We start from the raw sequence: 24,842 nt of genomic DNA, 5'->3' as shown, positions 1-24,842 counted from the left end.
ATCAACTGCTGCTGCTTCTCTCTCACCCTCTCTCCTTTCATTCCCCTCTCTCGCTCACTCTCTTATTCAATCTGAGCATGACTTGGTCCTTCCCTCTCTCTCTCTCTCTCTCTCTCTCTCTCTCTCTCTCTCTCTCTCTCTCTCTCTCTAGTGAAACTCACAAAGCTTTTGGGGTCATGCAACTCAGCTCCACAGGAGCAAAGGGGGAGGTGACTGCAAGGCCCTTTATTTATCTCCATCTCTCCCCTCCCCATATTTTCTTCTTAGCCCCTCCTCTACCCCTCTCTCTGTCTCTCTCTCTCTCTCTCTCTTCTTATTTTCATTCACTCCCTCTACCCCCTGTGTCCCTCTTTGGGCTCCCCCATTCCGAGCTTTTCTCTAAGTGTGCTCACTCATGTTTGTGCTAATGTCACTTTAATTTTTATTAACTTTCTCTCTCTCTCTCTCTCTCTCTCTCTCTCTCTCTCTCTCTCTCTCTCTCTCGCTCTCTCTCTCTCTCTCGCTCTCTCTCTCTCTCTCTCTCTCTAACCCCCCCCCACACACACACACCCTTTCAGACTCTCTGCTTAGCCACATGGCCACTCTCTGTCCCAAATTATTCCCTCTCCCACTGAAACATCTGCAAATCTCCTCTACAGTCCTGGCCGCCTTTTTCTGTCCCAGATATAAACCATAAGGCACCAGTGCTATGTTGCTTTTTTTTCCTCTTTTTAGGGCTTAAGGCAGCCATCAAAGGCTCGTCCAGTCCCCAATAGCTAACAGACAAGAGCAAAGGGCTGTAAAAAGGAGAATGACTTAATTAGGACCTCAATCCATCAGCCCTAAACTGGGCAGCACATGAGAAAGGTGGTGGGGTATTCTGTGCTCTTCCTCTCTCTCTCTCTCAACCCCATAGCATTTACTCCTCCTCAGTCTGATGAAGCCGCCCTGCATTCCCTGGCCTTTAATTCATCTGTCCAATTTAGGAAACAGGGTAATCACTTCAGTGGCTAAACCTGCACCCCCAGTTGGTCCCCCAAGACCTGGCAAAAAATTCCTGGATTAAAAGTGCTGCTTGGCAGAATGCCTCAGAGCACCATCTTTAAGACACAGCTCACTCACTGAGGTATGTGCGGACCAGATTCCAACATTGTTCTCATGGAGGAGTTGTGATTTAATAAGTACACTGTTACAGTCAGTGACGTTAATAATTACAGCTAGACTTATTTTTTATTATTTTTTGATAAATCATTAAGATATTTTATGCTCAAATTTATGAAATTTAAAATGTTTAACCTTTCTGACATTGTGTTCTTGCATTCTGGAATAAGATGTTTGATTCCTCAAAGGAGCACTGAAACCACCCAGAGATTAACCTACGGTAAACTTCGAACCCAGGCCCCAATGGCCCTTGAGCTGTGTAGCAGTGCCACCATCTGTCGCACCACCACTTCCCCTAGCAATGTTTAAGAGGAACTTAAATATATTTGATTGTCTTATAAACTAAAGTTTTAGAATAAATTAATCAAAAACACTACTTTTGGCAGCTACTGGTCCCCAGACATCACACTGAGGGACATAAGTCTTCAGATATAAATAAGTCATAGGGCCTATATTAACCCATGGAACATCTGGTGTATAATTCAGTCAGATTTTAAATTTAGAAAGTAGTTGGTAAATAGGAAGACTCATAAAATCATTTCTAGAAAATGTTTGTGATATCACAGTAAAAGCTTTCTATAAGGCATCAAAACATGCTTAAATAACAATAGCAGAACTCTGTTAGGAGCTATGTAGAACCATCTAAAAATATCTTTAGAGGACTACGTATGAAGGGTTATACTACATTGAAGAGCCATGTGAGTGTGCAAGGGACCATCTATGCATTTACTTGGTAATTCATACTTCTCTATATGACTGTTTTTTACTAAAGAACCATTTTAAAGGTTGTCTGAAAGTGTACATGGAGTTTAAGCAAAAAATAAAAATAAAAAATAAAACAATACCTGTTGTTTTGTTGAAAGATAATTTCCTGCTTAAAGACGTAATATGTGATATTGCTAATTCAATCCCATACTCAGACTCAATTAACAGCCACGCTCTAAAAACAACATGGAATTTGTTCTCAGTGGCGGGAGGGGTTAAATCTGGAATTAAATATCTACAAATCTAATCCAAAAATAAAAACATCCATTTGCTCACACAACACATGTCGTCTGGAATCAAATATGGATCATGCATTTATAAGTAGCCTTTCCTAGAATGAATGGTGACATGGAAGAGCTGGCTCAGTATATACAGTAAATAGCTCTTCACTGCTCTATGATTTCAGCCTCTTGTAGATACATAGATGATAACTGATAGCATGGACTATAACAGACAATGTCAGTTGCGATGTGGCAGGTTGCTTTCTCTGTCCAAGCCCTGAAGTGAGGAAGATGAGGGAGAAGGACAAAAGGTGACCCCAGTCTTAAACAAAACAGTGCCTGCCAGGGGCAGGAGTTTTTGCCCCACAGCCCTAATCAATCCTTTTATGAGTGCCACTTCACCCGACAGACCAGCTAAATATAAACCCACAAACAGAGCTCTGCGGATGCACTTTCACCACATGCTATTTTCAGTAGCATCATCAGATGAGAAGCAATAAAATATGTCGGGCCTCCTCCAGCCGCATCACCTCAGAGGAGATCGGGGTCAGACAAGAGGGAGACAAGAGGGAGAAAGTGGGGGCATGAGCTGTTTAATCAAGATGCAGAAAGAGTGATTTAATCTAACAAAATGGTTATAAAAAGATTTTAAAGTACATCTGGACAGAGTGAACTAATTCCACCCCTAGAAAATATTAATGTAACATCTACCTTGCTCCTTCTTCCTGTGCATATGCACGCTCTCTCTGTATCTTTTTATTAACTGTGTATTTTTAATGCTGTGTTGTATGGTTTTAAAGGGTGAATTAGATAGTACCAAAGCTGCAAATCACTTTTGTTAAATGTCTTTCCTATGAGAGAATGAGTGCCTGAATAAATGACTGGAGTCTTGTGCTTGTGTGGGTTTTTGTAGCCACCATCAGTGCAGAGTGTAAACTACAAAGCTGGAGTGTTTACCTTTTCTCATGCAAGATGACTTACATAAAGCAAAGCCAGAAACATCAGCTTGAAACAATTAGGGATGCAGAGGCCACCCCAAAGCTTTGACTTGCTGTATTTTCAAGCTAAATGCTGTAACATCAAACAGGAAGAAGGTCCATGGATTGTGCTCCCTTTGGTCTGTTTCAGACAAGATCAGGACATGAATTGCAGGGAGAGGATGATATATGCCGGAGCAGAGCTGTAGCTGTAGTGGGGGAGCTGTTTATTGTAACTGTGCAGGGTTTGGCAAATAAGAGGTAAGAACAGAACAGAGTTTGATTCATGTTTGCTAAACTAATGTAGTTTTTTTTTCATTTGATATAACCTTTAAGCCTATTGTTATCATGTTTGATAGGTAATTAACAAACAAATAATGTATCTATTTTCTATTCTAGATGAACACTGAGCAGATTGATCCAGAGAAATGGGTTAAAGGCTCTGTCTGTGTTAGGGAAATACAATAAATATCATATTGGATGGAATCATAAAAATTGGAATGATTCTGACCTCCAAAAATATTTATTTTTCTCCTTCAAGAGCACAGCTCACTGCTGCAGCACAAGCACACTGTCAAACTCAAATGATGATATGCACAAGAATTAGTGGGTGACAAAGTTCTGTTACTGTGTCAATGCAATAGAAAATCTGATACTAAGCCCTGATGGTTGTACTGTGTACTGTGTAAGTGACAGACCTGGCCACGTATTAACAGTGTTAGCTTAGCACAGTGTACTGGTTCAGTGTTTTCTAGATATACAACTCACAATTCATCACTTTTGAATTCCATACAGTCTGTTTTTTTATTCAAAGGTGAATTCTCCTTATGTACATTTTGAATTATTACACTTTTAAAATATAGAAAACATCTGAGGCAGTTTGATGTAAACTGTTCTGTTCTAGGGCGGCACGGTGGCGCAGCAGGTAATGTCACAGTCACACAGCTCCAGGGACCTGGAGGTTGTGGGTTCGATTCCCGCTCCGGGTGACTGTCTGTGAGGAGTTGGTGTGTTCTCCCGGTTTCCTCCGGGTGCTCTGGTTTCCTCCCACAGTCCAAAAACACACGGTAGTAGGTGGATTGGTGACTCAAAAGTGTCCGTATGTGTGAGTGTGTGTTGCCCTGTGAAGGACTGGCGCCCCCTCCAGGGTGTATTCCCGCCTTGCGCCCAATGATTCCAGGCCCAATGATTCCCGCGACCCTGAATTGGATAAGCAGTTACAGATAATGAATGAATGAATGTTCTGTTCTAGAAAAATATCAAATGTATTCACATTCCATTCAACGGTGGTGATAGAGCTTAATGCCTTCAAGTGCTTCATCACAAAGTTATGAACATTGCCTGATATATGAAACTTTTATATGTAGCCTATTTTTTTTGAGTATACAATATGTCAAATACATTCATGGTGGAGCGGTACATGCAGAGAATTTAGCAAAACAGACCCAAAAAAACTTGTTTCCAATTTACCACTATTCTACAATAATCAACATTACATAGAAAAACGTCTTTTTGGCTAAACTGTATACCTATTGGTGGCACAGCATTTAGTGTCGCAGTCACACAGCTCCAGGATCCTGCAGTTGTGGGTTCGAGTTCTGTGAGGAGTTTGGTGCATATTGTGCGTTTTCCTCCGGGTGCTTCGGTTTCCTCCCACACTCCAAAAACACACGTTGGTAGGTGGATTGGCAACTCAAAAGTGTCCGTAGGTGTGAGTGTGTGAATGAATGTGAGAGTGTGTGTTGCCCTGTGAAGGAGTGCTGCCCCCTCCCGACCTTGTGCCCAGTGATTCTGGGTAGACTCCGGACCCACCACTGAACTGGATAAGCACTTGATAAGCATATATATATATATATATATATATATATTCATTCATTCATTATCTGTAAGCGCTTATCCAGTTCAGGGTCACAGTGGGTCCGGAGTCTACCTGGAATCATTGGGCGCAAGGCGGGAATACATCCTGGAGGGGGCGCCAGTCCTTCACAGGGCAACACACACACTCACATTCACTCACATACTCACACCTACGAACACTTTTGAGTCACCAATCCACCTACCAGCCGGAGGATTATCCAGCACTACAGACTCTCTCTCCAGCATCAAGCTGTTTGAGCATTTCTCGTCTTGTGATTTGCTCCTTCACTACGGGTGTCTGGACTGATCTTTTTGTTTATTCTTTAAACATTACAGTACAACAACTACTTACTATATTGTCGCTGTCCAATTTTTAAAAAATGTATCTCCATTTTAGTGGACAGCAGCTGTCCTTCATATCGTGTGAAAGTTTCATGCGGAATGAGCCAATAGGAATGCTCCAAAGAAAATCAAAAAAGGAACCTGACATGGTGGTGGTGGTGGTGTGGTTCTGTGTTGTGCTGGTATAACTGGATCAGACACAGCACTGCTGCTGGAGTTCTTTGAAAATTGGAATTCATCTTCTTAAACTAGCACTGAGCTGACACTGTGTTCTACCTACAGAGGGTTAATAAGACACAGATGGTCAAAGGCACAGCAGTTTACAAACTTAAAAATACCAGTGATTTCACACAGTAACCTGTGAACCTACCGCTATAAGTAACTATCTAGAACGGCTACATTTTGTTCATTTTTAATAAATGGTCATTTTAAAATGTGTATGTGGGATTCTAATTCTAAATTCAAAATTCTAAACATCTTCAAGCCATGAAAACACACACTTGGACCTGACACCTAGCATTAAAGATATCAGCTCATTAAACTACACCCAACACTGCACTGTAGTGCCCAGTTGTGGGGAACAGTGAAAGCAATTTTTAAGCCATGCTTTATGAAGAATTGATGATTATATTCACACTCTTGGGTTAACTAAAATATACTAAAAAGATTAAATATAATTTAATGTGATTTCAAAATAGAAAGCTAATAAATAATTGCATATATAGCTACAGGAGGTAGAAGTAACTTATTGCATCTTTAAAACTGTGGTACACTGAGCCATGGGGCTGCGACAATAAAGAACATAAGAACATTTGGGCCAAGTGCAAATAAGATACAAATTAAACACTGATCATTAGCCCCTCTGGAAAGTATCACATTCCAAATCGTTTTTCTGTCAGAGACGATGAGCATCATTTAAACCATACAAGAGTAAGTAGATTCAGACTTAAACTGTGCAGTACATTGCAAGAGCCTCCTTACAGACAGAGCACTTCTGTGGCCACCCCTAGTGGTCAGTCATTACACTGCAGGTCACCAACTAGAGCTTCTTCAACTTCTTTTTAATCACAACACCATAAAAACCTATTTTACAGTGAATTAATATGTTACGTATTTTGGGGGGAATCTTCCTATAGAAGATACAGCTGTTCTTGATGAAAAACTACCAAAGAAGCACACACCTAATTAAGCATTCCTTAAGGAACATTTATGGCTCTCTCGGGAATAAAACACCCCTTAAACTGCAGAGTTCATTTTACCCCATAAATATAATACATTCATTGCCTTCCCTTTCCGAACCAAAACCAGCTACACTGAGTTATGTTACCAGATCATACCAGATCAAACGAAAGGCAGCTTTCATAATCAAAGTAAAGCTACATCATGTCATCTGGAGTGACAAATCAAACATCAGGCTTTAAGCAGATTGCCAGAGGATCAGCAAAAGGAAAGGGGAATAATGATACAACCCACTGCCGGAAAGCCAGAGGCACAGACACTGAAAAACAGACTGATTTTTATACAGGGCTAATCAAATCCAGCACGGCTCTGCATCAGTATTATTCAAGCTTCATCCCAGCATCCATTTGAAAAACCCAAAATGTAATCAGCAATCAGCCCTTGCCACTATTATGAAAATAATGCCATCGGGTAATCCACTGCAGGACCTCAGGTCAAATGTCTTTGTGCGGATAAGGTTTTAAAGGAGAGAGAGGGGCAAAGAGAAAAAAAAAAAAGCGAGGACAGTACAACAGAATAAAGATCTACATTTTTTCTTTAGTTTTTTTTTTCCCTGAATTTCACTTACAACATTTGAGTGCTGCGTGTTTCCAAACATTCAAAATGTATTTTTACACTAACATGTTTACACTCATTTTTTTATCCTTCAGAAAGTAGCAGACCTGGGCAGCTGGTCTTCTCCTGCATGTCGAGCCGTCCGTGGTGTTGCATATGCAGCTGTTTGCAAATAAGTGTTGATTGTTTTTTCACGCCTCAAAGAAAACCTGTGCTTGCCTTCTCCCTCCCAGGTTGGTAACATTGTGTAACTGGAGGAGGCCTAGCTATCAGGGCAGAGTTTCAATGACTACATTTAAGAAATTTTATATAAAAATTAGAATAAAAAAATATTGATGTTTATTGTTCAGTATTGTGCAATGTTATGTTTGAGTATTCACACAGCTCCAGGGACCTGGAGGTTGTGGGTTCGATTCCCGCTCCGGGTGACTGTCTGTGAGGAGTGTGGCGTGTTCTCCCTGTGTCTGCGTGGGTTTCCTCCGGGTGACTGTCTGTGAGGAGTGTGGTGTGTTCTCCCTGTGTCTGCGTGGGTTTCCTCCGGGTGACTGTCTTTGAGGAGTGTGGTGTGTTCTCCATGTGTCTGCGTGGGTTTCCTCCGGGTGACTGTCTTTGAGGAGTGTGGTGTGTTCTCCATGTGTCTGCGTCGGTTTCCTCCGGGTGACTGTCTGTGAGGAGTGTGGAGTGTTCTCCCTGTGTCTGCGTGTGTTTCCTCCGGGTGACTGTGTGAGGAGTGTGGTGTGTGGTGTGGCATGATATGGCACTTTTTTATGGGAATAACCATATGAAAAATCAGCTTGGATGTTTGTGTAAGTTTAGTCAAACTTGTTTGTTCTATGGGAAGGAAGATAGGAAGATTGTTGGACTCACTCAGACAAACATTACTCTCTCTTTCACTCAGCCAACGACCTTTCTAACTCACTTAATCCCTGTCACACACACACACACACACACACTCAACCTAAACACATAGCCCACTCCTCAACCTGTGAAAAACAAGGCTGACACACCCACCCTGACCTAAGCCTCACATGTGTGAGCACGTACTTCTGAGTGGCCTCTTTGAAGATAGGAAGCCTGGCTCAAAAGAGAGAGTGAGAGAGAGAGGGGGGGGGGTGGAGAGCAGGGAGGGAGAGGGGGTGGAGAGAAGGGAGGGAGGGAGGGAGGGAGGGAGGTCAGGATGGAGGGGGCAGCTCCTCACACAAACATTTATTAACATTTCTCCTCTACAAAAATACAGCAACTTTCACATCCAAGATCACGATGCCACAGAAGATCTTACGTTCCTCTTGTCAAAGCATCTATAAAGGAGCTTAGAGTGAAAATGCTCTGAATACCACAGCGCTGAGCGAGAATGAAACCAGCCATCACAAAAGTCAATCTTTTCTCTCTTTACATTCAGCAAATCCAAACAGCTCTGTAAATGTTTTCTGTGTTCATTAGATCACATTATTCTCATTATATATCACATCTGCTGTGAGCACTAATTGAAAAGACAACACACACCTATATTTACACTGACTGACAAAAAAGCCTCACCAGATGTGAGTCATGAAGCCTTGAAGAAGAGTAATAGCCTGTGACTCACCCTCAAAAATTCATCCATAGCAGGGGGATTAAGTCAGAGAGAGAACCCAAATCTCGCCTTGTTACCTGATTCATAATACCCAGTAATTACTCAGGAGCATGTATCTCCTGCTGCCAACTGTCATTCAGAACTGCTTAGGTCTAAGATTAAGGGTTTGAAGTCTTACTGGTTTTGCTTGGAGATCCATGAACTGTTTCAGCTGATAATTTGAACCATGAAGGTGTGCACAGTATTCAGATCAGTCATAGGCTACAACATCATATGAAATGCCATACATTCTAACTATTATAATCTAAGTAAACATTTTCACTCTTAAAAATAAGGCTGTCAAAAAGAATTATTGAAGCATGATTTTAAAAGAAACCCTTGGTTCTCCCATATCATTGCCCCAGAGAACAATTTCCACCTTATTTACAGGAGCAACATGTTATAATGAGCAACATGAAACCAGTTGAACTACTACTACTACCAGAAAAGTACAAACCATAACAGGTAATCATGAAGAAAACCAGTAAAAATGTCACTGAACAATCTGGCATCATGCCACTGTCAAATACACCACTGATAATAATCCATAATGATGTCAAATCACAGTCATTTATTCTGAAATCTAAGGTTGTTAATTACTTCATTAAGTTCATTTTCTGAAGGTGCTGTTAGGTCAGGTATAATATGTTTGTCCTGGAAGTATGGCAACAGTAGGAAAAAATAATAATAATAATAAAATTTTTGTATATAACCGGGGTGGCACGGTGGTGCAGTAGGTAGTATCGCAGTCACACAGCTCCAGGGACCTGGAGATTGTGGGTTCGATTCCCGCTCCAGGTGACTGTCTGTGTTCTCCTTGTGTCTGCGTGGGTTTCCTCTGGGTGCTCCGGTTTCCTCCCACAGTCCAAAAACACACATTGGTAGGTGGATTGGCAACTCAAAAGTGTCCGTGTGTGTGTGTGTGTGTGTGAGTGAATGTGTGAGTGTGTGTTGCCCTGTCAAGGACCGGCGCCTCCTTCAGGGTGTGTTCCTGCCTTGCGCCCAATGATTCCAGGTAGACTCTGGACCCACTGTGACCCTGAACTGGATAAGGGTTACAGATAATGAATGAATGAATATAACCGAGCACAGAGCACAGGAGAATCAAGAAACAGTGCAAAGAAAGCAGCTGTGTCACTATGAGAAGAGAAATGTGGCATCATCTTCCTCAGTCCTCATCTATGTGGCTGTGAATTTACAAAGCCATGAGGACACTGGTTAAATAGGAAGAAAACTGCTTAACTGTTCCCCAATGATAAGCTCAGCAGAGAACAGCAGAGCTATCAAAATGCTGATAGCTCAAGATTGATCTAAGACCGAAAGAAAAGTGCTTGCTAAGGTTGTATTCTGACTGCAATCCTGCTGCATCTAAAGTCAGTAGCGAGACTGCATTCCTTAATTACTGAAAGTGCCATCTCTCTCTCTCTCTCTCTCTCTCTCAATCTTTCACTTTCAGGTTAGCTGATTCCCCAAAAATATATACTAAAAAGAATTGGAATGAACACAGTGATGTAAAGCTGTGGCAGTAAAGTAAATAAGAACCAGTCATCTTGTACGTTTGAGGGCTGCAGGGTAATCCACTGTTCTGTAATAATTATTAAACATTATTTTTAATGAAATGTAATAAGCACACTTGGTGCCACTGAACATTACTTCTGATTCTTCTGTACCATCTGAATTGCCAAACATGAAAGTGAAGTGAATGTACATTTACTGCCTTTTAGACCAGACATTCAGCCACAATAGCATTAGCAATAATATTTAAGGTACTCATGTTGGAGAAGTGGCTGTGGATGAAACCTAGAGAAGCCTAGCCACGCTTCAACGCTGAGCATGCTAACTCTAGGCTTATACGCAGCTGCTTTCAATCAGGTGAGTACATTTTACTGTAGCATAATTCACTGATTATAAGGCTAATCTTTGGAAATACAATATACAATACAATTAGATCAAGCACAACCATAGATCAGTTATTAACCAACAGTGTACAAATGTCTTAGTGTGTGGTTGGGGTATTCTGAAGTGAACGTGAAAAAATCACCTGAATTTTAAAATAGTGCCTACTGTTTTAGGAGGTAGAACTACAATCTCACCAAGAGTGAGCATGTCCACATTAGCAATGTCACCTAAGAGGTTGGTTTAAGTGGCTGGGCTTGTGTATCTAGCTATGGGTATTAATGGGTAGTAATATCCTGGTGTGTTATATCAAGAGTCATAAATGTATCTGATCTGCTTGTTTCTCTTTATTGCTTGCACCTTGTGTACATCAATCAGTTTGCATATCAAAGGCTTACAAATGACAACTTAGACTGTAGCACACCGCAGCCTCATTCACAGCATATAAGCTGACAAGCATTCTATAGTTAAATGACTGCTCTTAAACACACAGCAGAACAATACTATCTGGGACAGAACATGGTCCTCTTTGGGACTGAATGCCCTTACAACTATTAATAAACCTTTACGTCATGACCAATTTGACATCAGAACTTCTAAGACTATACATGTACCAGGATATACATTTTGAACAACTTTACAAAAACATATCACACAGATATTCTCATACTGTCATCAAAAATAGTGAGCTGGTGAGAGTAGCCAGGAAACAATAGCAGGCTTTTCTGGGGCTTGGCCCAATGCTCTATTCACCATATCCACCCAAATCCATTCATGTCTCTGTACAGACCTTGATAAGCACATGGAAGGCACTGGCCTTTAGGGGATGAGGAGATGGCATGTATGTAAAGGACCTGAATCTGGCTCAATCATCTGAAGTGCTCCGCTATCATATAATGGCGCCATTCCAATGCATGTCCTTCTTGGAGGAGGCAAAAGCACAATGGGTAATGCGAGTGCTGGAAGAATGATCCAAAACTACCCCAAAAAAAAAAAAAAAATGCTGGTGAATCAACACTGAGAAACACAGATAAGGAAATGGATCCCAGAGAGGGCTTAGACTGCAGCTCCAGCAAATGATGTGACATTGTCTAAATCTGTTTTGTGACAGTGAAGCAGAAGTCATTTCTGACTTAATGAGGACATAATCTGGAGTACAACGATGAAATAAATGTACTGATAATAAGTGGCATACTGTTTATGCACGTATCGATGGTGAGATACTTTAAAACATTTACACGTTCGATAACTTGTAGCAAACATTCAGGTCCCAGTAGTGCCACATTATAAAAATAATTGTCAAAAACTGACTCCAGTGACTCAAACTTTCACATAATTTTCAACGCTAAACTCATTAGGCCTGATATGCTCTCCTGCTAATTAGGAATGCCATTGGTTAGTGTATTTGTAGGACAGATACTGGCCACACTGTGCCTAGAAAACTATATTATAATTTAATTGGATGTAATTTAGAAGTTAGAGAAAGTAGTCAGAGAGACTTTGACTTATGTATGACACAAACAACCTCAACTAACCACCAGCTTGTTAATAAACACAGGTTAATAATAAAATAAGATGTATCCTTATGTCATTTTCAGTAAAGACCACTCAATTCAACATGGACAGGTAATGACCAATACATTCAACTGAATGGTGCCAATAACGCCTTCTGTGCAATAAAGATTACAATTAAAAAATGTATTCACTAAGATCATATTATATGCATTAATCAGTGTGTAGTTGTATGAAGACTTATAAACATAAAGTATATGCTAATCTTCTTCACTTACCTTTTTTTCTACCAAATTTAGATTCTGTTTTAAGTCACTTAAGTTTACAAATGACACTCTAGCCTAAATCAGTCTGTGGTACAGACACACAAGCATACCACAGTCAAACTAATACTAATGTAAAATACAACTGTACATCAGTGTATATGTATAATATTTTCCATCATAAAGCTATACAAAGCCATGAGCCTCCTTATGGGCTAAACAACTGATCATAATTCCACCTGATCTATAAACTCCCATAATAGTTAATCTGCATACACATTTTACGGACAGACATAAAATAAACAGAACATGTTAATACACTGACACGTTATCCAGTATCAGTAAAACATGGGCTTGATACATGGGACAAATCAGTGACACAGGGAATGCATTTAAGGGCTACAGTTAAACAAAAACTCTGCTATATTGCCATTTCGCTACAACATAATATTCTATGACATAATGAATAAAGTCAAGCAGGTTGTCTCAACCCAGAGCGCTACCCAAAGTTGTCCAGACTTACCTTCTCTGCCCTAGACACACTCAGAGGGAAAAAGCAGAAGAATAGAAACTTCCACCAGTTGAAGAGTGCAGCCAAGCACCAGTTCAAACGGGCCATGACTGCCACACACTGAGCTTTCTTTTGAGCTCCAGGAATCCAAACACCAGGGCTCAGTTCAACTACTCCACAACTGCTTCAGCAATAAAAGCTCCAGCATCTGTGGACAAAAACCTCACCAATACTGGGCGCTAGCCCCAGGTCCACTGAAGCCCTGCTGTGGCTCTGAGCATCCCGCAAAGGATCCCTACTGCTCCACCATCGGCTACTGCAGCATGAGGAGTGCCAGGAGGAGGGAGGGGAGAGAGGGAATGAAAGATGAAGAGAGAGAGTAATGAAGGGGGGCAGGGACAATGAAGAGGGTGCATAGAAGAACAGAGTGAGAGACACCACAAGTAAGCGGAATCCCACTGGAAGATCATGAGGGCATACACTCATTGTGTGCCACTTATAATTAGTGAATTCAGCTATTTTATGGTGCACAGATATCCAATAGTGCACCCACAATTTGTACAGCCTCCTCAGAGAAGATGGAACAAAATGGGATGCAGAATACGGGATGTGCAAAGCCAAGCATGTGATAGAATGGTATAAAGTCTCTCGGCTCTGAGCTGTGGAACTGCATTCTCTGTAGTTCCTTTTATGTTCATAAGCATTCATCATTCAAATCTGACCTCAGTAATTCCCTAAGGGTGAATACCATCAGATCATTGCATAAAATATTCCAAAATCTAGTCTACAGTCATTTCAGTGGATCAGACACTATTACTGCAGCAAAGGGGATAGACAGCATATTTAAAACTTTTCATTTTAGAAGATACCATGACTGTACAGGTGTCCTTAAACTTTTGGCCATATAGTGTATGAGCTGCTCAGAAGAGAATTTGAGAAGCAGGGGACAAAGACTGACAGAGAGAAAGTCCCTGCTTTAAAAAAAAGTACAGGTAGTGTTCACTCACTAGAAATGTTACTGGCTACATCTATCATACATTTATAAATTATTACACATCAAAACCCAAAACTGTGATTGTGTAAATAATAGTAGGCATAGGTCATCCATCCAACCAATTCAGGGTCACGGTGATTCCAAGGTCAATGATTCCAGAGCCTACCTGGAATCCCGCAAGGCAGGAATACACCCTGGAGGGGGCGCCAGTCCTTCACAGGGCAACACACATTCACTCACACCTACAGACACTTTTTGAGTTGCCAATCCACCTACCAACATGTGTTTTTGGACTGTGAGAGAAAATCGGAGCACCTGGAGGAAACCCACACAGACACAGGGAGAACACACCATACTACTCACAGACAGTCACCAGGAGGAAACCCACATGGACACGGGGAGAAGACACCAACTCCTCACAGACAGTCACCCGGAGGAAACCCACGCGGACACGTGGAGAACACACCACACTCCTCACAGACAGTCACCCGGAGGAAACCCACACAGACACAGAGAGAACACACCACACTCCTCACAGACAGTCACCCGGAGGAAACCCACGCGGACACAGAGAGAACACACCACACTCCTCACAGACAGTCACCCGGAGGAAACCCACGCAGACACAGAGAGAATACACCACACTCCTCACAGACAGTCACCCGGAGGAAACCCATGCAGACACAGAGAGAATACCCATGCAGACACAGGTCCCTGGAGCTGTGTGACTGCGACACTACCTGCTGCGCCACCGTGCCACCCCGGGCTTAGGTCATAATTATCCTAATCTTCTTTATTATCACTTTTATTATTTAGCAACTTTCCATGCCCAAGGGTGATTTACATTTACAAAGCTAAGAAAAAGAAATACTACACTCACATAAGAACACACTTTCCTCAGCTAACAGTGAAAAAGAAAATGTCTACAGATGTATTTTAAACAAAATTCATGTCAATGACTGGAGTGGATGTGCTGCATCCACTTTACTCTGCTGTGTCCAGTGCACAGCTGATGAAAATTAATGATATATTAAGTTAAAAATTTAATTGCCAAAATAAATATATACATTAAATTACAAAACAAAAGACTTTATTGGTATAATAACATTATGATATTTTAAGACAAAACTGAGACTATATTGTGGAAATATAAAATTGCATTATGAAATATTGACATTCTACTAGTATAAATGCACCAGTGATTGTAAACAGCCAACAACAGGCCAACTCATTAGAAAACGCTCCCATCGTATGCCACACTTTTTGCAGCCTCACTTCTCTAATCTCATTATTAAGGCCTGTAAAATGTGGATCTCTCTTAAGTTTTCTTTATTCAAATATTGCTCAAAATATGGTGAGGATGCCTTGTGAATCGTATGCGTTGTTAAAAACCTACATGAATTTAATTTAAGCTACAGTAACAGAGTTACGCTGCATTAACGTGTGAAATGCATTAACATATACTTAACAATAATGCATTTTCAAGGTATATCAGATATATTATGTATAAATATTTAATTTTCAATGCCTAAAAACCCAAAGCCATTGAACACAGCCAAGAAACACAGTCTACAATGTCCAAAGCAAAAAGAGAAACATGTTGTGATTAAGATGGACAAGGGCTTTTTGTGCTGCTTGTCCTTGGTCCCCTGAGAGCTCTCCGTCTGTCTGAGTAAAAGCTCTGATTAAGACTGCACAATCCCCGCAGGCCGATATTGACCATCTCTTAGTCGTTATGGCTGCTCCAAGATGGGAGGGCAAGTGGGTTACAGAGTAGAAGACTGACCAGAATGCAAAATCTCACAAGCAAGCGCATATTGGCTGTTTACTGATGCTCAAAATAATAGTATTGTGCAAAGGGAAATGTTGTTTCAAAGTCAGTTAAGCAAACAAAGCACAAGCATAAAAATCAAACAAAAGATGATCTGTAAATCAGTTCAAATAAAACCAAAACTTGCCCTTTATTTCCAGACTTACAGCTGCATGATAGTATGCAACATGCAATGAATAGATATGGTTCACTAATATTTTCCAGCACTGCCTTTACCTAACGTAATATGCTTATACTTCGTAGACACTTAGATGAGATTTAGTATTTCTAGACCTGTTTGATTAATGATCTAAGTTGCATGGCATAGTCCTGCAGTAGATTGAGTGTTTCCTGCCCTGTGCCCAGTGATTCCAAGTAGGTTCCTGACCCAGTGCATCCCTAATCAGAACGGAAGAGTTGCAGAAGATAAATGAATTGCTGCATGACGTATAACAGCATTTTTAAAATAAACAGTGGGTTGCTTTGTATCTGGAAATAGACCAACCAACACTATTAATATATTCCTGTTATGTAACCAAAATTTCCTGTTGACGTTTTGGCCTTTTGTCATTCCCCATTCATCTTTCAAAGTCTTGATATTATACAAAAGATACTGGAATACATTCCCAGGGAGAAAAAGGTATGTTTGAGGTACATTATTGGTCACTAAAGTCCTCTTGTGTTCCCTAAAGGTACATTACATTCTCTTTTCCAGAAGAAGAGGTGAATATTGGTTTTCAATATAGAACTGTGTCAAATTAAACACCACAAGTCCAGGAGATGAAATGGGGTGTATGAAAATAACTCAATATAAAAATTACCATTATAATAGAATAAGGTACAATTATGTTCCCTAACTAAAGGTACTGAATACCCTGAGTGCACCACCAGCAAAAGGTACCACCACAGTACATTTCTGTTCTCACAGTGTATATTTCTGCTACCCCCTGCCTATAGAACCACCACAGAGCAGAGATATTTTGGAGGGTGTATCATTCTAAGTCCAGCAGTAACACTAATGTGGTGGTGTGTTAGTGTGTGTTGCACTGGTATGAGTGGATCAGACACAGCTATTGTGAAATGCAATATGTGCAATTATTGGTCATTAAACAATGTACAATGAAATGTGTCTTCTGCATTTAACACATGTAGCAGTGAAAACACACACTATAGTGCACTAGGGGAAGTGAGAGCACACATTCTGGAGAGAAGTTGGGGTTCAGTTGCTTTGCTCAAGAGCACTGCCCATCATGGGAATTGAACCTACATCCTTTCAGTCCAAGCCTGCATCTCTAACCATTATGTCACAGCTGCCCCCAGCCAATTAATGCCTGCTCCCTGTTGGTCCTGACCACCAAAGAATAGGGTGGAAACAAAGTACGTATAGCAACATATGCATGATTGCCTGTAAATGTAGAACTACAAAATGCTGTTGTATGGTCAGTAGAGCTGAGAGAACGTACAGACCGTCTAGAAAGAATGGGGTGGTCATAATGTTATGGTTGAGTGGTGAATATTTCCATTGATGCGAAGAAGTTTTTATTGTTGTAAAATAAACTTCTCTATAATATTGCGACAGATATGTGATCCTCATCAAATGCATCTTCTTCATTAATCTCTTCTCCAGAATACTAAAACAACCTTCATCTATCATATTACATAGACGGTTAGAGAGATGCCATTAATCATCTGCGTGAATGCCTTTTTTATAGAAACAGCTAAAATCAGGTGCCATAATGTTTAAAGTTTAGAGTGGTTTGTTTAGGGGTGGATGCTTGGGTCTAGCTAAGGCTGCTTTGGCTCTGCAAAATGCGACAGACAATAGAAAAGAGACAGCTTTTTGGAAAGAGTTGTAATGGGGTGTGACTAATTCAGCAGTAGCCTTCAGACAGGAGTGGCTGGAGGAGATAGAGAATTTCTGGGTCTGTGCCAAATGCAGTGCTAGAATTGTCAAAGACACAAACAATTCATGTGCTGCAAAAAGATGAGATACAGAAATGGTATACAGAATATCAGAAAAACCAAAAAGTATGTAAATCATGAGACTAGATTCTGATGAAACAATCAGTCACAGTTGCAGATTTAGGCAAAGGCAATGTGGGCGACCGCCCAGGGTGGCATAGAGCCGGCTGGTGGCATGGAGCGTGAAACCAAAACAAAAGTTATATATAAATAAATAAATGGAATGGTCACATTCATGTGTCATGTCAATAAATGGACATAATTCACTATTGTGACTCAATTGCACTGAAGGTGTTGTGTGTGGTAAAACCAGGTCACTCACTAATTATGGTGGGATTTAAAACCCACTTGTTAAAAAAAAAACCATAAAATAAATAAAATTAATAAATAAATACAATAAAATAACATTTTTAAAACCTGCCTCATTCAACATTGCCTTTTATGGTGGAGTGCTTGGGGTGCAGAAGAACGGGAACCTCCAAAAGAACTTGACTCTCAAAGCAAATTAAACATTATTTACTGAGGTATAATCTCAAAAATAAATCTGACCAGTCGAAATAAACTATTATAAATGTTATACCAATAATAAACAAGGAATCCACAGTTTCCCACAAATGATCCACAAGAATTAATGTGCATGTGTTTTTTACTGTAAGAATCTGGTAGTTCAATGATTTTATTTTTGAAATATTACAAAATAATTCTCATAATATTAAATTTTCAATTTCAAAATAAAAGTTTCTTAAAACTTGTGCTTTATTTAAAAAAATGGCCCTAAAATACTGTTGTAGCTTTGATGCTTGTTTTGGAGTTGTGCAATATATTTTCAGAAATTATATTACTGTTCCTGTAGGCACAAACAGAGAGGGCAGTTGTTCTTTCCAAAGTGTACTTTGGAAAAAGACCATCTGACATGTTCTAATGAATTGTTTTGTTGGACAGTTTTAAGTAGAACTGCATTCGATGAAAACGTCATAACTAAAAATGCAATATAATTTTCCAAAGGTTGAAATAAATAAAAAGAGATGATGATATTCGTTTACTCTTGATCCATAGGTGGGTAATATTGACTTATTTAACCAGGGCATCACAAAAAAACACTGTTCTGTCAGCATTGTAACTCAAGACACCGGTAAAAGGATGAAATGTATATTCACCTGACATGACCCTGTGTAGTCTGTGCAGAGAACTATGCCACATTAGTTACCCACCAAAAGCATCTCAATCAATTCTGGCAGAACAGGGTCTGGAGAAATTTCAATGAAGTGTCACCTTATTGGTCAGTCTCTACATGTGCTGCTCATAAAATGATACAGACCACCGTTCTTTCCGCTGTAAAGGGAAATGAAAGACGGGTGTGCAGTAAAACATAAGGGAGCTCTGGGAGCTGGGGGAGATAATCCAGCTCTGGGTGGATCTCTATCCTGTTTTCATGGCCTCCAATGGCTTTCAGGAAGCACAATACATTTTAAGCCAAAAAAAAATTGGGGAAAAAAAATTGACAGCTGTCATAACCTGTAATAGCAGAACTGTGTGACCTAACCGATGAATCATACCTGAAGACATGAAAGGCGGCAATAACACCATATGAGTTCTCTCAGACATGCCAAGCACAACATGGCCAACACTTTGACATGATGGTTTCAGACAGTCAGCTAGAAACAGACATGAAACCGATACGGAGACAGGGTGCGGAAAGCACATGTTTCCTGAACGTCAAGACCACAAATAAAGCTTTATCGCTTCATTTTCAACTGTTTAGGTGAAACAGGCCTTTTCTGGGAAATGTGAGAGCATGAGGTGCACTCATTGTTTCAGGGTCATTGTTTGAGGAAGAATGGGAGGAAAATGGACGCTGACGTTTTGAGAAGCCTCCAGGAACTAAGAATGCAAATGAACCATCTTTAAGCCTGTATAGGTTTCTTGTCAAGGGCCTCTCATCAAATCAGCTGTAATTGCGCTGGATGATGAACAGAGAGCAGAACAGGAACCTTCTTAAAATTCAAAAAATGATCTGCACTTGACTTATGTTCTATGGGTGCTATGGATAACAATTTCAATACATACAGGGGGAAAAATAGAACGATGAAAAGGCAAAATAGTTTTTAAAACTGTGGCCAATATTTTGATAAGTTTAAAAAAGTGGAAGGCTATTTTTCCATCTTTTATTTTGAAATAAATATGCATTTTTCTGAGCAACACATTTTAGCTTTGAAGATATTGTTAAAAACACACCAATATACACCAATCAACCATAGCATTATGACCACCTACTTTTTTCTACACTCACGGTCTATTCTCTCAGCTTCGCTAAACAGAAAGGAGCACTTTGTAGTTCTACAGTTACCGACTGTAGTCCATCTCTTGCTCTGCGTACGTTGTTTGCTCCCTTTCACCTCGTTCTTCTATGGTCAGGACACTCACAGAACAGTGATGATTCGGATGGTGAATCATTCTCAATGCTGCATTGACTTTGACATGGTGGTGGTAGTCTGTTAGCGTGCTCTGCTCGAGTTTTAAAACACTGTCCAATCTGTTAGACACACCTTGTCCACCTTGTAGATGTAAAGTCAGTGAGAGTAGCTTATCTGTCACTGCACAGTTTGAGTCCGTCGTCCTCTAGTCATTCATCCATGGACACAGGACGCTGTCGACTGGATATATTTGTTTGGTGAACTTCCAGCAGTGACTCTGAAGGGTTTAAAAACATAAGCAGCACTGCTGTGTCTGATTCACTCGTATCAGTGCAACTCACACTAACACCACCACCACGTCAGGGTAATTGTAGGACTGAGAATGAGCCATCACCCAAATCATACCTGCTCTGTGGGGGACGAGATGCTGATTGAGGGCGGCAGAGTGGCGCAGCAGGTAGTGTTGCAGTCACACAGCTCCAGGGACCTTGAGGTTGTAGGTTCAAGTCCCAATAAGCAGTTACTGACAATGAATTAAGATGATCATTCCAAGCCATAGGATTATGCTCCTCAGCTACTTACATACCAAGATGTATTTCAAAAGACAGAATAAAATATTTCACAATTTGGTGAGAGTTTAATAATCAATATAGAATGATATGGTCAATTTCCTATGAATGGGACGAACAACAGAGCTAACCAGGGCTGCAATACAAGAGGCCAAAAGGTAGTCATGTTCTCTGACTGACTGGGGTCTTAATACTGACATGATTTCATCACTACTGCAATGCAGCACAACTGTTCTTTTAATTTAGATGTGATTCACTTAGACTTGAGGTAAGGGACATCGGCTTAAGCTGCATCAGCAGTGCCATTCAGTCAGAAAGAGAATGTGGGGGTGTGTCTGTGCTTAAAGAAATTAGATTCTTGCTCTGGCTGTGTGTGTGGAGTTGGGGGGTTGTGCATGTGTGTGGTAGCTAAAGGTTGTTCCTTGTCACCGTGCTACAACATGCTACAAAAACAGGCCTATGCTAAGAGGAGGATTACTAACCTGCCCAAGAACATGAATAAAAGCACCTTTCATGTTAAGTTTCCCAGACACGATTTCTGTGCACACAGCCACACAGAGGCTTGAGAGTGAAAAAGCAGCCTGTGGAGATCTTATTTTCTCCCATAATTCAGCTGTCAATACAAGCACGCTGAGGTCTGGCAGGGTCTCGATGACATCATGTGGTGCGTTTTCACCATAAATGCACACACTTAAGCTGGTTAAGCACTCCCAAATGAGCCAGACGCAAGAGATATATTTCACTCCGAGGTCTTTAAAAGCACAAGATAAATCTCAGTTTTCAGTGCAATAAAAAGTAAATGTTATGAAGGGGAATGACATTCAGCATGAGCTAATCAACCATGTGTGCCGCTAAATGAAGAGTCATAAAAGTATTTATTCTGTCTACGGAAAGCTGCAACATATCACAAGTGATAAATGAAAGCAGTTAGCCTTTCCCCTTCTATTGATCCTTATAGCCATTTCCAGAATTTAACTGTCAATAATTCTGTACAGAGTAAGCAAAGGAAGTCTCCTGTGTCCTATACTGACATGATCTTGCCTTCACAAATGTAAGGAGACACATGGAGTAATCCAGATGGTGTTCCTTGGAAACCCAGCTATTTACAACATATTTGCAGTATGAAGCAACCAGAGCCTAATACCGTTATGTTATTGTTATAGGTATGGGGCCCATGGGGCTCCATTAAGGGTATTCAGTGCCCCCTGCTGCAATAGCCTCTGCTGCTCTAAGGAGGATTAGATTGTGGAACATTTATAAGCATCCAATTTGATGGTACTCCACACGTGTATAAGTGAGGCCAGGCTGGCATTGAGTATGATGACCTTAGGCTCCAGAGCATCCCATTTTATCTTCTTGCATGAATATTATAGGCGGCACGGTGGCGCATCAGGTAGTGTCGCAGTCACACAGCTCCAGGGACCTGGAGGTTGTGGGTTCGATTCCCGCTCCGGGTGACTGTCTGTGAGGAGTTGGTGTTGGTCCCCGTGTCCGCGTGGGTTTCCTCCGGGTGCTCCGGTTTCCTCCCACAGTCCAAAAACACACGTTGCAGGTGGATTGGCGACTCGAAAGTGTCCGTAGGTGTGAGTGAATGTGTGTGTGTCTGTGTTGCCCTGTGAAGGACTGGCGTCCCCTCCAGGGTGTATTCCCGCCTTGCGCCCAATGATTCCAGGTAGGCTCTGGACCCCCCGCGACCCTAAATTGGATAAGCGGTTACAGATAATGGATGGATGAATATTATAACCACACTCTATAAACAACGGGATGTCTACTGAATGTGTCTTCAATAGGTGCATCTTAAAATAGATGAATTTACTAATTTGATGTAAAGTATAAAATGAAGCCTAAACAAAAATTGTTCATTTATGTTTATAGTTTCAATAAGTTAAGCATGAAAATCCACTGATAAAACATATAATTAGGCAAGGGGCATTCATACCTTTGCAGACGCCTGGGTGCTTGCTCATTTCAATAAAAACAAGCCTCTGGCCTTAGTCAAGTGAAGAGGCAAAGGAGGCAGAGTGTGCTGAGTAGGAAGAGGCACAGGAAGAGAAGAGGGATTAACAGAAGCAGTCTGGACTGCACTGGGCTTTGAATGAAGCTTTAATTGGGCCTCTTTTGTCCACAAATTGGACATCTCTGTGTGTCCTTTAAGGGGCCTGCACAAAGCCTGAGAGATGTGAAAAAAAACAGGGAGGAATATACTCTCCACTCCCCCTTGCCCAGGATCTCTGGTGCCAGAGTATTATCAAAGCACTGAGATGGTCCTAGAGGACCCTTCCTCTAGCTACCTGAACAGAGCCCCTTTAAGGACATTGACTAGAGTCTAATATGAGAGACTGCAGAAACGTAAGCATTTAAGTTAATGCAGAGTCATGCAGTCTGAGGAAATACCAGACACATGCACTATCAACTCAGGGAGGCAGGAAGCTGAGGTAGGGTACTTTAAGGATGTTTAAGATAGGTGTACAGTCAACCAATAACGATGGATGAATTGATAGTGATTAACTTCTGATATCAAGTGCTGATAGACCAATTTCCCATAATCCTTTCAGAACTACATAAGAAATTATTGGAAATATTTACATTATTTATGTTATTTTATATATTTGTGTATTGGTTTAATAAATATTAAGCAGATATCCTTATTCAGAATCATTGCAATAGGGCAAAAATGAAAAATGAGAGAACCCAGCTAAAAAGGCTAAAATGAAAGTGAAGAGATCAGAGAGCACATGGTAAACCAGCTTAAACAAGAGCTAGTGCATGCCTTGCTTGATGTGGCTGTTTGATTTAAGCAGTTGAGGGCTTGTCATTTAAAGGAACATGTGCTGAAATCAGTTGCTCGGAACAGGATTGTTTAAACAGATAGCACAGTGCTGTGTTGTTTGATCCTCGCTGTATTTTGTCTAAATTATGTCGCAGATATTTGACCCCAGATAATTGTGTTGACTTGTGCAAAAGGGGTCAAATACGTCCCCTTTAAGGAATATTTGAAGAAGCAAGATCATTGGCACATAAATATTAATAAAAACAACTATTCAAATATGGAATCTTGATATTGAATGCCATGAGGTTGGTTTCACTGCGTATTACTGAAAGAATTCAACTGGTATCAATTAATCTACAGTAAAAATATTTTAAATCCTTCCATAAATTATTTCATTCAGAACAGTTGTATCCCTTTTTAATGACTTCCCAAGTGCAGAAAACTAAAAATCTCACATGGCCACAGAGGGTCAGACACCCTTGAATCTCAGGCTTCCCTGCAATCATCTACTTTTTAATGAACACTCAGCGCTCAGGCCTCCAGAGAAAGGGCTGAGGCAAAGAAAAGCCATTAAAGAGCTGGGCCAGTAAAGCCCTCGTATCCCTCTCCCATTGTTAAGTGAGATAGGGGGTGCCTGCAATGGGAACCAGTGAAGTGTTTGAAGTGCCTAGTTATTTACACTGCATAATCAACTACAGCTGGTAACTGACTGATATAATTAAAACAAATAGCTGTTATCATTTTATTTATTGTGAATTTTGATTAGTTCCATATTCATTTATCTGGAGAGGATTGAAACACTGGTGCACACTTGGTGCTGAATGAAGTAACCACATTTTCTCTGCTTTGGTTCTGTAGAAAAGAGCAATTAGCTTTGAAAACTTGACAAACGTAAGGAATGGGTGTTGTGTGATGTTAGATGAATGGGTCAGTTTAGGGCTGGGCAATTAATCAAAAATTAATCCAAATTGACATTCAGAACTTCTAACCTAAATAACCAGGTCTATATTGATTATATCGATTGTTTTTATTCTGTTATGTCCCCGCGGTGTGTTCATGTACTGTCCACACTACCAAGCTGTAGTCAGGTGTTTCCGCCCCTATCTGGCTCATAGAAGTAATCTAAATTCTGAGGCTAATCAAGCAACTTTAGAAACAAGAGAGGAACAAGCCCCCAGCAACATAAAATAAAAACCCAGGTTTTTACAGTATAAGCCTCATCACTGAACCATGAGGGTCAAGAATACAAAAACAAAATAATGATTCATTATCGTAACTGTGGTAAAATGAACAATTAAATGTGATATTGGTTTGCACTCATATCGCGCAGCACGATGTCAGTTTATCTCCAAAATGGCAGGTTTTGTGGGGTTTTCCATTATGCAGTGGTTGGTACTTACAAAATGTCATCTAATATACGACAAGAGGACCAT

The 24,842-nt window shown here is 40.6% G+C and overlaps 1 protein-coding gene across 2 annotated transcripts in view; it reads right to left on the bottom strand.

Moving 5' to 3' along the window:
* tns1b (tensin 1b) overlaps window positions 1-13,030 on the bottom strand; it is a 185,431-nt gene extending 172,401 nt beyond the window's left edge. For both annotated transcript variants that reach the window (XM_066685865.1, XM_066685867.1), the window contains exon 1: window positions 12,903-13,030. In XM_066685865.1, the coding sequence (XP_066541962.1) occupies window positions 12,903-12,998 (96 nt within the window). In that variant the 5' untranslated portion in view covers window positions 12,999-13,030. The remainder of the gene's footprint in view (window positions 1-12,902) is intronic.
* Between the last annotated feature and the right edge of the window lie 11,812 nt (window positions 13,031-24,842).

The sequence above is a fragment of the Hoplias malabaricus genome, chromosome 12 (genome assembly GCF_029633855.1).
Source record: "Hoplias malabaricus isolate fHopMal1 chromosome 12, fHopMal1.hap1, whole genome shotgun sequence".
Classification (NCBI taxonomy): Eukaryota; Metazoa; Chordata; class Actinopteri; order Characiformes; family Erythrinidae; genus Hoplias; species Hoplias malabaricus.
Note: the sequence above shows the minus strand (reverse complement) of the source record. Positions and strands in the feature narration are given on the sequence as shown.